We start from the raw sequence: 15,681 nt of genomic DNA, 5'->3' as shown, positions 1-15,681 counted from the left end.
ATGTTGTAATTTGGGTTGACAGATAAGTAAACAGTTTTTCTAATTAGGGATTAAAAAACTTCCAACTTCAGGTTGTCCATTGATAGCCTCCACAATGAAGTTACAGGTACCGTAAAACTAAGCATGCAAATTAAAGTACGTTTTTATACATATGAAAAGCACATGCAGATAGGAATCATGTTAAATCAACAGTACAGTTTGTCATGAACTAAAAAAAAGCAATGGAACCTTACAGGATAAAGGTTGGCTTTTATGCCGCTTGCTAATATGTTAACATGCAACAGACAACCCCATAGAATGGCTAATAAAAATTTGCATTCCCAATCATTTTAAATGTTTAACAAATTAGATTTTAACATAACAAAATTGACATAAAACCTAAATTGTATTTGTACTTTCAGACATATATTTATCAAACTGGAGAAATAGAAATTGATGCAAACTTTGTCTGCTACACAGCACTATGTGCTAACTAACTACGGAAGTTGCTCAAACTCTAATTTCAATCAATCAATGTTTTGTGAAACATGTCTGATCTCTGTATCGCAAAATCTGAATTTTTTTTCCAAAATGTTTTAAATTACATTTGTTTTACACAAATCAATATTATGTAAGTTATGCATCTATTTGTTCTAAATGTAACAACAAATATGTATTTTTATAGCCCCAGATCAGATTAAAATAATAACTATTTTATGTCACAACTGACTTCATCTCTTTATGGTACACATTGTTAATTTAATTACATTTTATCCAATGATATTATAGTGTGATTGTTGTCTGTCTATCTGTGTTGGCCCTACAATGAGGTGGCAGCTTGTCAAGGGTGTATACCGCCTTCCGCTCAAGTGCAGCTTGGATAGGCTCCAGCACCCCCACGACCCCCAGAGGGACAAGCAGTAGAAAATGGATGGATGGATGAATGGATTTGATTTTATTATATATTTTTTTTACACTGAATCGGTTCGCAGCCGAGTGTGAAGCGACTGGGATGGGAATCAGCACCTCCAAGTCCGAGTCCATGGTTCTCGCCGGGAAAAGGGTGGAGTGCCATCTCCGGGTTGGGGAGGACATCTTGCCCCAAGTGGAAGAGTTCAAGTACCTCTGAGTCTTGTTCACGAGTGAGGGAAGAGTGGATCGTGAGATCGACAGGCGATGCAGCGTCTTCAGTAATGTGGGCGCTGTGTCGATCCATTGTGGTGAAGAAGGAGCTGAGCCGGAAGGCAAAACTCTCAATTTACCGGTCGATCTATGTTCCCATTCTCACCTATGGCCATGAGCTTTGGGTTATGACCGAAAGGACAAAATCACGGGTACAAGCGGCCGAAATTAGTTTCCTCCGCCGGGTGGCGGGGCTCTCCCTTAGAGATAGGGTGAGAAGTTCTGTCATCCGGGGGAAGCTCAAAGTAAAGCCGCTGCTCCTCCACATGGAGAGGAGCCAGATGAGGTGGTTCGGGCATCTGGTCAGGATGTCACCCGAACGCCTCCCTAGGGAGGTGTTTAGGGCACGTACGACCGGTAAGAGGCCACGGGGAAGACCCAGGACACGTTGGGAAGACTATCTCTCTCCCAGCTGGCCTGGGAACGCCTCGGGATCCCCTGGGAGGAGCTGGACGAAGTGGCTGGGGAGAGGGAAGTCTGGGCTTCCCTGCTTAGGCTGCTGCCCAGGCGACCCAACCTCGGATAAGCGGAAGAAGATGGATGGATGAATTTTTTTTTACATTAAAGCCTTTTTCTAATGACGGCACAAAATACTTCTGCAATAACATTCTGCTTGATTTAAAATCGAATACTGAATCTGGAATGTCCTAAAAAGTGGACATTGTCTGAGAAAAGACATCTGGTCATACTTGAAAAAATAACTACGTAATGATCGTTTCAATGATTCACGGTTTCATTGTACATACTTTAATAGATTCCTCTATTTACAAAAGTATTTTACCGTCTCTATAGCTGTCGGGTGCTTTTGGTCAATACAATAGAAAATAACAACCCGGGTCGCTAATTAGGTGAAGAAAAAAAGCAACGCTGATTGTTTTATACATTTGTGCTTTTCAGAGTAATTCACTTAGTTTTACATAATGTAAACAAATGTCTGTACAGTTGATACAGGTTTGATGCAGGAACAGATCACTATTCATATTTCTATGGGGATGAGAAAAAAATAAGTCGTTTTGTTTGCTAAACTGCCATCTCCTCAAAGATGCATTCAGTGCAATTTGCACATTAATAGCAACTCTGTTATGTTTTTTTCTTCTTGCATGAAATTATAATAATTTCTCTGCCAGTTGGAAGGTCAAGCATCTGTCTGTCAAGAGTGGTGGCGACCTAGGTCCGGTTTAATGGACGCTCATAAACATCTGATTAATGCACTGACATTTGGCGGCTAGAAACACAAAATAACAACTTTCTCACGCATATTTTCAAATACTACTTCCTGCTTTCAGTTTATGTCACTCATACTTTCAAAGACTACTTTCTGCATCACACATACTTTCAATCACTTTTAAGTTATGTGTCACTCATGCAAACCCCGTTTCCATATGAGTTGGGAAATTGTGTTAGATGTAAATATAAACGGAATACAATGATTTGCAAATCATTTTCAACCCATATTCAGTTGAATATGCTACAAAGACAACATATTTGATGTTCAAACTGATAAACATTTTGTTTTTTGCAAATAATCATTAACTTTAGAATTTGATGCCAGCAACACGTGACAAAGAAGTTGGGAAAGGTGGCAATAAATACTGATAAAGTTGAGGAATGCTCATCAAACACTTATTTGGAACATCCCACAGGTGAACAGGCAAATTGGGAACAGGTGGGTGCCATGATTGGGTATAAAAGTAGATTCCATGAAATGCTCAGTCATTCACAAACAAGGATGGGGCGAGGGTCACCACTTTGTCAACAAATGCGTGAGCAAATTGTTGAACAGTTTAAGAAAAACCTTTCTCAACCAGCTATTGCAATGAATTTAGGGATTTCACTATCTACAGTCCGTAATATCATCAAAGGGTTCAGAGAATCTGGAAAAATCACTGCACGTAAGCAGCTAAGCCCGTGACCTTCGATCCCTCAGGCTGTACTGCATCAACAAGTGTGTAAAGGATATCACCACATGGGCTCAGGAACACTTCAGAAACCCACTGTCAGTAACTGCAGTTGGTCGCTACATCTGTAAGTGCAAGTTAAAATTCTCCTATGCAAGGCGAAAACCGTTTATCAACAACACCCAGAAACGCCGTCGGCTTCGCTGGGCCTGAGCTCATCTAAGATGAACTGATACAAAGTGGAAAAGTGTTCTGTGGTCTGACGAGTCCACATTTCAAATTGTTTTTGGAAACTGTGGACATCGTGTCCTCCGGATCAAAGAAGAAAAGAACCATCCGGATTGTTATAGGCGCAAAGTTGAAAAGCCAGCATCTGTGATGGTATGGGGGTGTATTACCGTATTTTCCGCACTATAAGGCGCACCGGATTATTAGCCGCACCTTCTATGAATTACATATTTCATAATTTTGTCCACCAATAAGCCGCCCCGGACTATAAGCCGCGCCTACGCTGCGCTAAAGTGAATGTCAAAAAAACGCTGCGCTAAAGTGAATGTCAAAAAAACAGTCAGATAGTTCAGTCAAACTTTAATAATATATTGAAAACCAGCGTTCTAACAACTCTGTCCCAAAATGTACAAATGTGCAATCACAAACATAGTAAAATTCAAAATGGTGTAGAGCAATAGCAACATACCGGTAATGTTGCTCGAACGTTAATGTCACAACACACAACACACAAAATAAACATAGCGCTCACTTTCTGAAGTTATTCTTCATTCGTACCGGTAAATCCTTCGAATTCTTCGTCTTCGGTGTCCGAATTGAAAAGTTGCGCAAGCGTGGCTTCCAAAATGGCCGGCTCCGTCTCTTCGAAGTCATCGGATTCAGTGTCGCTGTTGTTGTGCAGCAGTTCTGTGAATCCTGCCTTCCGGAAAGCTCGGACCACAGTTGTGACAGAAATATCTGCCCAGGCATTTACGATCCACTGGCAGATGTTGGCGTATGTCGTCCGGCGTTGTCTGCCCGTCTTAGTGAAGGTGTGTTCGCCTTCGGTCATCCATTTTTCCCACGCAGTTCGCAGTCGTGATTTGAATGCCCTGTTGACACCAATATCCAGCGGTTGGAGTTCTTTGGTTAATCCACCCGGAATGACGGCGAGTGTTGTATTTGTGTGCTTCACTTGTTTTTTGACACCATCTGTGATGTGGGCGCGCATGGAGTCGTATATCAACATGGACGGAGCAGCGTGAAAAAAGCCACCCGGCCTCTTCGCGTAAACTTCCCTTAACCACTCGCTCATCTTTTCTTCATCCATCCATCCCTTCGAGTTAGCTTTTATGATGACGCCGGCTGGAAAGGTCTCTTTTGGCAAGGTCTTCCTTTTGAATATCACCATGGGAGGAAGTTTCTGGCCATTAGCATGGCAAGCTAGAACCACAGTGAAGGACGACTTTTCATTCCCAGTGGTGCGAATATTCACCGTACGTGCTCCCGTTGTATCAACAGTGCGGTTCACAGGAATATCAAAAGTCAGTGGAACCTCGTCCATGTTGATAATGTTCTCTGGCCGGATCTTTTTTTCCGCTATCTTCTTTTTACAATATGCACGGAAAGTAGCCAGCTTTTCTTTAAAGTCGTTAGGCAGTTGCTGTGAAACAGTGGTCCGTGTGCGGATGGAGAGATTGCGTCTTTTCATAAACCGAAAACACCAAGAAGCACCACCTTTAAAATCATCCAGGTGAAGTTCGCTTGCTAGCGTTGTTGCCTTCATTCGAATAGTGATGGTGCTGACACTTCTGCTTGCTGCTCTCTGCTCAACAACCCACTGTTCGAGTTCGTCCTCCAACTGTTGCCATCGTGCTTTGTTCCCTCGGAAGCTCTGTTTTGTCTTCTTTACCTGGCGCAGGTCATCTTCTTGCTTCCTCCACCTACGCACCATTGATTCATTTATGTTATATTCTCTTGCTGCTGCTCTATTTCCGTGTTCTTCGGCATGACTTATTGCCTTAAGTTTAAATTCTGCGTTATAAGCGTGTCGTTTAGTAGGAGCCATTTTGTAGTCTGGTCTTTACAGATGTAGACAAACAAAGGAAATGAAACGAAATATCCGCGCGCTTCTTTTTCTTCCGGGGGCGGGCGGTAGCGCTTCCTGTTCTATGGGGGCGGGTGCTTACCTTGGCGGTTGCTTGCGTAGAAGAAGAAGCACTTCCTGTTCTACCGGGAAAAAAGATGGCGGCTGTTTACCGAAGTTGCGAGACCGAAACTTTATGAAAATGAATCGTAATAAAGCGCACCGGGTTATTAGGCGCACTGTCAGCTTTTGAGAAAAATTGTGGTTTTTAGGTGCGCCTTATAGTGCGGAAAATACGGTAGTGCCCAAGACATGGGTAACTTACACATCTGTGAAGGCTCCATTAATGCTGAAAGGTACATACAGGTTTTGGAGCAACATATGTTGCCATCCAAGCAACATTACCATGGACGCCCCTGCTTATTTCAGCAAGACAATGTCAAGCCACGTGTTACATCAACGTGGCTTCATAGTAAAAGAGTGTGGGTACTAGACTGGCCTGCCTGTAGTCCAGACCTGTCTCCTATTGAAAATGTGTGGCGCATTGTGAAGCCTAAAATACCACAACAGAGACCCCCGGACTGTTGAACAACTTAAGCTGTACATCAAGCAAGAATGGGAAATAATTCCACCTGAGAAGCTTAAAAAATGTGTCTCCTCAGTTCCCAAACGTTTACTGAGTGTTGTTAAAAGGAAAGGTCATGTAACACAGTGGTGAACATGCCCTTTCCCAACTACTTTGGTACGTGTAGCAGCCATGAAATTCAAAGTTAATTATTATATGCAAAAGAAAAATAAAGTTTATGTAGTGCATTCAATTGAATATGGGTTTAAAAGGATTTGCAAATCATTCTATTCCGTTTATATTTACATCTAACACAATTTCCCAACTCATATGGAAACGGCGTTTGTATTTTCAAGTACGGTACTACTTTCTGCATTACGCATACTTTCAAGTACTACTTCGCACTTCCTACTTTCAAATTATTTGTCACTCACACTTTCAAGTACTAGTTTCTGCATGACGCACACTTTCAAGTAAATTTCAAGTTATTTGTCACTGAAACTTCCAGCTGGGAGACATAGTCCCCCCGTCATTTCGTGGGTCTTCCCCATGGCCGCCTACCAGTCGGACGTGTCCTAAACACTTCCACAAGGAGGCGTCCGGGGGACATCCTGAGCAGATTCCCGAACCACTCGATTTGGAAGAGCAACAGCTTTACTTTGCGCTCCTCCCGAATGACAGGTCTTCTCACCCTATCTCTAAGGGAGAGCCCCGCAATCCAACAGAAGAAACTCATTTCGGCCGCTTGTACCTGTGATCTTGCCATTTCATTCATAACCCAAAGTTCATGACAATAGGTGAGGATAGGATTGACCAGTAAATTGAGAGCTTGCCTTCCAGCTTAGCTCATTTTTCACCACAACGAACTCATGCAGGGTCCGCATCACTGTCGGTGCTGCACCGATCTGCCTGTCGATCTCACGATCCACTCATCCCTCGCTCGGGAACAAGACTCAGAGGTACTTGAACTCCTCCACTTAGGCAAGCTCTCCTCCCCAACCAGGAGAAGACACTCCATCTTTTCTGGGCGAGAACCATGGACTCGGACTTGAAGGTGCTGATTCTCATACCAGTCGCTTCACACGCACCTGTGAACCGATCCAGTGACAGCTGAAGATCCTGGCCAGATGAAGCCAGCAAGACCACATAATTTGCAAAAAACAATAACCTAATCTTGCAGCCACCAAATCGGATCCCCTCAAAGCCCTGACTGCGCCTCGAAATTATGTCCATAAAAGTTTTGAACCGAACCGGTGATAAAGGGCAGCCCTGGTGGAGTCCAACCCTGACTGGAATGGGGTTCGACTTACTGCCAGCAATGCGGACCAAGCTCTGACACTAATAATACAGAGAATGGACAGCCTGTACAATACAGGCGGTCAGATACCCCATACTCTCTGAGTACTCCCCACATGACTTCTCGAGAGACACGGTTGAATGCCTTCTCCAAGTTCCCAAAACACATGTAGACCCTAGAATCCTGCCAAGAGTATAAAGTTGGTCAACAGATCCACAACCAGGACGAAAACCACACGGCTCCTCCTAAGTCTGAGGTTCGACTATCCGGCTTTGCCTCCTCTCCATTACAATATGAATAGACTTTAACGGGAAGGCTGTGGAGTGTGATCCCACACCCTCCGGTCCGCCCTCTTTAAGAGAGGAACCACCACTCCCGTCTACCAATACAGAGGCACAGCCCCCAATGTCCATGCAATATTGCAGAGTCTTGTTATCCAAGACCGCCCCAAAGCATCCAGAGCTTTAAGGAACCCTGGGCGAATCTCATCCCATAGGGAACCTGCCACCGAGGAGCTTTTTAACGACCTCGGCAATCTCAACCCCAGAAATAGGAGAGTCCACCACAGATTCCCTAGGCACTGCTTCCTCAAAGGAAGACGTGTATGTGGGATTGAGGAGGTCTTCAAAGTATTCCCTCCACCGATCCACAACATCCCGATTTGAGGTCAGCACACACCATCCCCACCATACAAAGTGTTGACAATGCACTGCTTATCCCTCCTGAGGCGATGGATGGTGGTCCAAAATTGCTTTGAAGCCGTCCGGAAGTCGTTTTCTATGACTTCCTCGAACTCCTTACAAGTCTAAGTTTTTCCTACCTTACTGCCGAAGCCGCACACCTCTTGGCCTGTCGGTACCTGTTCGCTGCCTTTGGAGTCCCACGAGCCAAAAGGACCCGATAAGCCTCCTTCTTTATCTTGATGGCATTCCTCACCAATGGTGTCCACCAGTGAGTTCTGGTGGACACCATTAATAATGACAACTAATAATGACACCATTATGATACAATACAGTAATTATGTAATAAATTATTTATTACTAACAATTGTGATTTTTTTGCCAATGATGATGATAGTATCACAATACTATACGCCGATTATGCAATAATTGATATGTTATGGAAAAAAACATAGCATGCGTTTCAACTACGATGATGAAGATAATATCATACATTGATTGTGGGATAGTTGATATATTATGGTGGAAAAAACAGTTACGATACAGGCCACTATTTGAGGCTATATTTTGTGTTTTTGCTTCTTGTTGGTTATGTTAGTGCAAGCAAAGCGATGCAAGTACACAGTCAATGTTTTTACCAGGAGATAAACACACGGGGTCGTCACAGTATGACGTGTACTCTTTGAGGGTTGGATGGCAGGTGATGAACAGCGTGAGGATGAAGAAAGCGTGAACAGGTGAAGGAAGAGTGGGAGAGGAGTCAAAAGATGAGTGTTTGAAAAAAGTGAGGAATTGATGGAAAGAACGCGATTATGAACGGCATTTGAGTACAGCAATTTTGACATTATCATGTACCATAGTAAATTATGGGTACGTTTTTAATTTCATATAACATGAATTAGAAAAATATTTAACATTTTTGTTATTATTGATTCTTAAAAAGCAACTAAAGATCGTAGTGTTGGTGATAAATGTCAATGCTACATGCTAACTGCTAGTGTGCGTTATGACCTCAATACCGAATAAACGTGATGGCATTATTCTACTGTAATACTTTCTCATTAAATAACATGAGCATGTTTTACTGGAGTGCATTATAAAATGTGTAAACAACCCGTAAACATACACTGTAAAAAAATATATATACTGTATATCTGTAGATTTTACCGCCCAAAAAACTGGCAACTGAGTGGCAAAATTTGACCATAAAATATACACAGTATATATTTTCATAAAATATACACAGTATATTTTTACACCAAATTACTATAAATGTTCTAGATTGTTATTTTTATAGTAAAATTTAACTGCTAGTGTTTTTCCGTAAAATGTACGGTCATTGTTTTTACAGTCTAATACTGTAATTGAAAAAAACACTACCACCTTTTTTCCTACAGTAAAATTCTGGTGAATGAACTGCCATATATTAAACCATAAAATTGTTGTTTATATAGTGCATAATTCCTTAATTGATACAAAAGATCTCACTTTTATTTTAACAGTACAATTCTGGCAATTACGGTGCATTACTTTTTTGGCTTTTATCCTGCACTAAAACGAACTAATGCAACAAAATTGTGTTCTTATCTGTACTGTAAATTTCAAATTTGAATGACAATAAAAGGAAGTCTAAGTCTAAATGGAAAAATAGTACCAGTGTTAATATTACAGTACAATTCTGGCAACTGAGCTGCTATTTTTTAACGTAAAAATCTACTGTCTTTTTTTTTTTTTAAACAGTGTATGGTTAGCCTCTGTGCTAGTACAAAGACACATAAAAGATGTCCTGGCTGGTCCACCACAATATTACAAAGTACTAAGGAATGTCTCCTTATAGGTAAGTATTTTTAGTAAGCTGCAGCATTATGGTCGATATTTTCAGGTAGGAACGAAGTCAGATAAACAAAACAAGCGTACTTCCTCCAGCATATGTTTCATTATCGCTGACGACATTTTTGAGCAGCTTTGAAGCACGCCATCAGGATACCAACTAACGCTTGAAGAGGAGCTCTTGACTCCCGCGTTTAATTAATGGAGCACGTCGTCAGCCAGAATCCCTCTGCCTGTTATCCTGTGACGACGCCAGTAATTAAAAACATGAACATAAAAATTGTAATCAGATTTGATCAGTCCAGACCGTTAAGTGCCAGGAAGCTTCAGGTTTAAACGGGAACTGCACTTTTTTTGGAAACTTGCCTATGGTTCACAATCCTTATTAGAGATAACACCATTTTTTTTCTTTGGAGGAGGGTTTTGGCATTCTAATTTGTAATAATCAACTTGGTCAATGCAGCTAAGGGGAGTAATCCATTCTGCCTCTAAATCACTCTAAAAATGTATCCAAAAAACCCAGAAAATACTTCATTTACATTCCGTAGCCTGTATAATAACCAAGCTGGAGCGACATTGTTATTGTAAGGGTGAACACTGAGGAAGTCTTTTTCTAGCGTACTGGATGGGTTTGCGACGGCATGCTACGGCATTAACTGTAAGCTAGCTACTGCGTCAACAGCTGAATGGTTTTTGAGTTTGTAAAACACAATGCAATAGGACACCAGTCTGTACTGACTGAAAAATACAAACAATCATATTGCAGTATCTACAAGGTATTAGCCCACAGTTTTGTTTGTACTCAGCTTGCTTGACAGTGTATGTAGTTGTAATAACTAGCCTGATGTGCTGAATGTATCATGATCAATATTGTAGTGACTCACTCAATAGACAGTTGTACGTTTGGTCAAGCTGGCCGGGGAAGTTTTTTTCAGTTGATTTTGGGTAGGTGGATAAAATGTTCTCCCACTGCAGGCTTTGTTAGCGCAAACGGTTTGTTTTTCATTGGGCTCTCTTCGCTAGAACAGGAGTCCTACCTCTTCTCGGCTTCCGTCTGCTCCAACATTTCACCCTCTCCTTGTGCTTGCTAAGCTTTCAGCAGTTCATCCTCCGTATATTCAGGTTCAAAAAGATATGTTTAAAGGTTGTGAATCCTCATTTGTCTAATGATAGTCATTTTCGTCGTCTATTACCAAGTTTGCCATGATTAGCAAACACACGCGTTTGTTGAAGAAAGTAGGAAGTGCGTTGCTGTGGGCACTGAAATAAATGCGCTGAGGAAATACGTTCTGGTAATGCCTAAAATGACCAAAATATGTTAAATATTGTTACATATTGTTATGAACGTGTCTGTTACTATATTATATATACTTGCGGTGTTTATAGAAAATGTTGATGGAGGGTTTTGAAGCTGTTTTAGATCAGGTGTGCTAAACATTTTTGACCTCAGGGGCCCAACTTTTGCACTACAGAGTGTCACACGCTATTGTGACACCAATTTTCATTCCACTTGTTTGTCATCTTTTGTTTGGTCATTAAGACCATTTTGGTGTTCAGTGTTTGGAGCAGTTATTTGGTTTTTCCTTTGTGTCTTGTGTTTTTCTTTGTTACCGCCCCTTTGTTTTCTGTTCAAACTTAACCACTTCATGAGCCGGGCATAATTGCTGCAGGTGTGCGTCATTAACTGGCCTATTTAACCACACCTGTACAAGCAGGAAGGCACTGGCTGATTACTCCTCATGGACACAGGACTTCAGGTTCATGCTCTGGATTCTTCTCTCCGATTCCTGTTTTCAGTAAGACCTCCTGCCTTCCTGCCCTGTGCAGTCTTCCTCCTTGCTCAGGTAGCCACGCTGTTCTTGTTTATCATATTCTACCTGTTGCAGTATTTTTCGCGGTGCAATCTTTTTACGCACCATAGTTTTTTTGTTCTCTACTTTAATGTTGCCCTTTATCCGTCTTAGGCATTAAAGACACTTTTTGTTCTACTCCTGCCCGTGTTTTGCATTTTGGGATCCACTAACCCAGGGGTCGGCAACCCGCGGCTCCGGAGCCGCATGCGGCTCTTTGATCACTCTGATGCGGCTCAGCTGCATACTTGCTGACCCTCTCGATTTTTCCGGGAGACTTCCGTATTTCAGTGCCTCTCCTGAAAATCTCCCGGGGCAACCATTCTCCGATTTTCACCCGGGCAACAATATTAAGGGCGTGCCGTGATGGCACTGCCTTTAGCGTCCTCTACAACCAGTCGTCGCGTCAGTCACATGTTGTATGCGGGCTCTGCCCAACACACGTAAGTGACTGCAAGGCATACTTGGTCAACAGCCAAACAGTTCACACTGAGGGTGGCCGTATAAAACAACTTTAACACTGTTACTAATATGCGCCACACTATGAACCCACACCAAACAAGAATGACAAACACATTTCGGGAGAACATCCGCACTGTAACACAACATAAACACAACAGAACAAATACCCAGAATCCCATGTATCCCTAACTCTTCCGGGCTACATTCTACACCCCCGCTACCACCAAACCCCGCCCCACCCTAACCCCGCCCACCTCAACCGACACACGGAGGAAGAGTTAGGGATGCATAGGATTCTGGGTATTTGTTCTGTTGTGTTTATGTTGTGGATGTTCTCCCGAAATGTGTTTGTCATTCTTTTTTGGTGTGGGTTCACAGTTTGTAACAGTGTTAAAGTTGTTTTATACAGCCACCCTCAGTGTAACCTGTATGGTTGTTGACCAAGTATGTCTTGCAGTCACTTAATTGTGTCTTCAAAAGCATCATACAACATATAATTGGGCTAACACGCTGTTTATACAGGTTGTAGAGGGCGCTAAAGACAGTGCCATCGTGGCACGCCCTTATTATTCTTGTTTGGGTGGAAATCAGCAGACATTCGATAGAATAGTTGCCCTGAATTTCGGGAGTCTACCGGAAAAATCGGAAGGGTTGGCAAGTATGACGCCGTCAAGCCGCATTCATATAAAACTTGCGGGCTGCACTAACATTACATTTTCATATTAAGGTGCGGGCCGCAAAGTAACGTCTCGCGGGCCGCATGTCTAGTTTATACATAGCACAAAGCAAAAAAAAAGTTTGTATGCAGTGTTATTTCATTTAAAATTTCAAAAGAGTTTTGCGGCTCCCATTGTTTTCTTGAATTTGTAAAAAGGGTCAAAATGGCTCTTTGAGTGGTAAAGGTTGCCGACCCCTGCACTAGCCTTTTAGAGTATCACCAAGCGTGACAACAGAGGAGCCCAGGGCCCACTCAAATAATACATTTAAATTAGTAATCTTACTCTTGATTTTAGTCCTATTCAAAAACTTTATTTATCTTACTTACAATTTAACAGGATAAACGTCGTCAAATGATATGAAAGCATGTGTTATTCAAGAAAAATTGACTTGAGTCAGACTGATTATAAAAATAAGACTGCGAAAGAAGGCACTCATAAAAACTGATGAAAAATAAATGTATGTTCAATTACGATGAATTGATTTACCATGAATTGATTTACGTGGATCCCGACTTAAACAAGTTGAAAAACTTATTCGGGTGTTACCATTTAGTGGTCAATTGTACGGAATATGTACTGAGCTGTGCAATCTACTATCCATCTGTCCATCCATTTTCTACCGCTTATTCCCTTCGGGATCGCGGGGGGCGCTGGAGCCTATCTCAGCTACAATCGGGCGGAAGGCGGGGTACACCCTGGACAAGTCGCCACCTCATCGCAGGGCCAACACAGATAGACAGACAACATTCACACTCACATTCACACACTAGGGCCAATTTAGTGTTGCCAATCAACCTATCCCCAGGTGCATGTCTTTGGAGGTGGGAGGAAGCCGGAGTACCCGGAGGGAACCCACGCAGTCACGGGGAGAACATGCAAACTCCACACAGAAAGATCCCGAGCCTGGGATTGAACCCCAGACTACTCAGCACCTTCGTATTGTGAGGCAGACGCACTAACCCCTCCTCCACCGTGCTGCCTGCAATCTACTAATAAAAGTTTAATTCAATCAAAAAAAAACAAAAAAAACACAGTTCTAAAATAAATACATTCTAACTAAAGTAATAATAGGAAATATGTTTCTTAAACCGTCAAAATAAAAGTGCAAACGAAAATACAGCTTCACGACTTTAGTCACTACTTTTGCGCTCAAGAAACTTCTGTATGACTTTAGCGCTAGGCTTCTTCTTTGTTTGATAGTCATTACTGCCACAAGTGGTGGAAGAGTGTATTGCAACTGTGTACCGCTGCGGCCCATATGGACCACAGCTGAGAAAAATATATGGTAACACTTTAGTATGGGGAACATATTCACCATTAATTAGTTGCTTATTGACATGCAAATTATAAACATATTGGCTCTTAATTATTAAGTACATGTCCATGCCTGATTCTGCATGGCCCTATTATACAACCAGTAAGCCATTAACTAAGAGTCTTCCCTCAATAACCTCAGAATTATTGCTTATTAGTAACCCTAACCCTAATATGTTCCCCTAGTGTCGAAATAACTCTAAATTAAGTCTTTGTTACTTAGAATATGTTCCCCATGCTAAAGTGTGACACAATATATATTTTATATCGTTAAACACTGATTTAGAGGGATTTGAAGGCAACATTGCGAACTCCCATTAACCACATCTTGCAAGCGTTTTTTTCTAATTCTATAGAATCCAAAGAAAAAGCATGTGTATTCTTGTCCCTCATAATGATTGTGAATGGTAGGCAAAATTCCCCCCAAAAAGTGCAGGTTTCCTTAAAGTAATGTTGGCGTTTTATTCCCAATGTTTTATTGGTATGCACCAGCGGGAGTCTTTCCATCAATTCAGTGAGTGGCTATGTAGTAATGATGAGAATGAAAAGAACCCAGTTGAGATTAAAATGATGTCCACTTTTGAAGTCCGCTTCAAAAATGTCCGAACTGGTAATGAAAATGTGCTTATTAAATATGACATTTTAGAGAAATGGTAAAAAGATAATTATGAACACGAGGTAGAATTTTTACCTGCGATGGTTTTGTAGTCGAGCAGGTCGAAGAGAACGACAGCCACGGCCGACCACGTAATGACCAACGCCACCACCAGCAGCCACGCCATGGGCGAGCTGAAGGTCAGGATGATGTCGTCCACAATCGTCTTCTTATTGGCTCTTGGTGGAGGGGCCATGCCCTCGCTGCTGCTCGTTGGCGAACAGGGCTTATAAAGTTTGAGAAAATGCAAATAAGTAATCAAGCAGCTATTATTGCAGTCTTCTAAACGCCCGGGCAGATGCAGCCAAGACGTGACTCTGGACTGCCTCAAATAATAATAATATGCCTCTAAAAAGAAAACATTGTAAACTACAACAACAATCATTGAGCACAGACCTCCAAAAGACACTGTCTCCAAATAGTAAAGAAACCTTTGAAATTAACAGAGTGAATTCTTGTCTCTGTGGGTGTTTAGCATACATATGCAGAAGTTGAGCCTCATCACCATGGCTGCTTCTGGCTAAATTGGGGCCCAAAGCAGAATTTATTTAGAGCCCCCTTGTACTAGAAAATTGTAATACACTTTGTTATTCATGTGAAACGATTTCTATAGTATTTTAATCAATTTAATTTGGATGCATGTTTTGTGCCAAAGGGAATTAATGGGAAATAAATGGTTCAATAGTTTAGGTTTTTAGTGCAAAAAAACCCAGTTAAAACATGAAATTGCAAACCTTTCTGGAACAACTCCAACCTGGGATTGAATTCAGTATGACTGTCTTACAAGACAAATGCTGCATGCCATTGTAGACAATAACATGGTATTATTACTGCAGAGAGTGGCGAGGACAGTGGAAAAGATCATCAGGACTTCTCTTCCTCCTATCCAGGAAATCGCAAAAAGCCGCTGCCTGACCAGGGCTCAGAAAATCTCCTCCCGCCCTCACCAAGGACTGTTTTCCCTGCTGGACTCTAGAAGGAGGTTCCGCAGCATCCGTAGCAGAACCTCCAGGTTCTGTAACAGCTTCTTCCCTCAGGCCATAAGACTCTTGAACACATCATCATAATCCCCTCAATTCCCCCCAAAAACAGATGAACTCGCTGGAATATAAAGACAATATGACATAAATCCATAAATGTGGATGCATATGCAAAAGTGCAATATGTTTATCTGTA

At 41.9% G+C, this 15,681-nt stretch overlaps 1 protein-coding gene across 2 annotated transcripts in view; it reads right to left on the bottom strand.

The window, feature by feature from the left end:
* Positions 1-15,681, bottom strand: part of LOC133576072 (triadin-like) — a 30,553-nt gene that overhangs the window by 1,230 nt on the left and 13,642 nt on the right. For both annotated transcript variants that reach the window (XM_061929021.1, XM_061929022.1), the window contains exon 2: positions 14,542-14,731. In XM_061929021.1, coding sequence (XP_061785005.1) covers positions 14,542-14,731 — 190 coding nt within the window. The remainder of the gene's footprint in view (positions 1-14,541; positions 14,732-15,681) is intronic.

Source organism: Nerophis lumbriciformis, linkage group LG34 (assembly GCF_033978685.3).
Source record: "Nerophis lumbriciformis linkage group LG34, RoL_Nlum_v2.1, whole genome shotgun sequence".
In the NCBI taxonomy this organism is placed as follows: Eukaryota; Metazoa; Chordata; class Actinopteri; order Syngnathiformes; family Syngnathidae; genus Nerophis; species Nerophis lumbriciformis.
The sequence above is the reverse complement of the archived record's forward strand: the minus strand, read 5'-3'. Positions and strand labels throughout refer to the sequence as shown.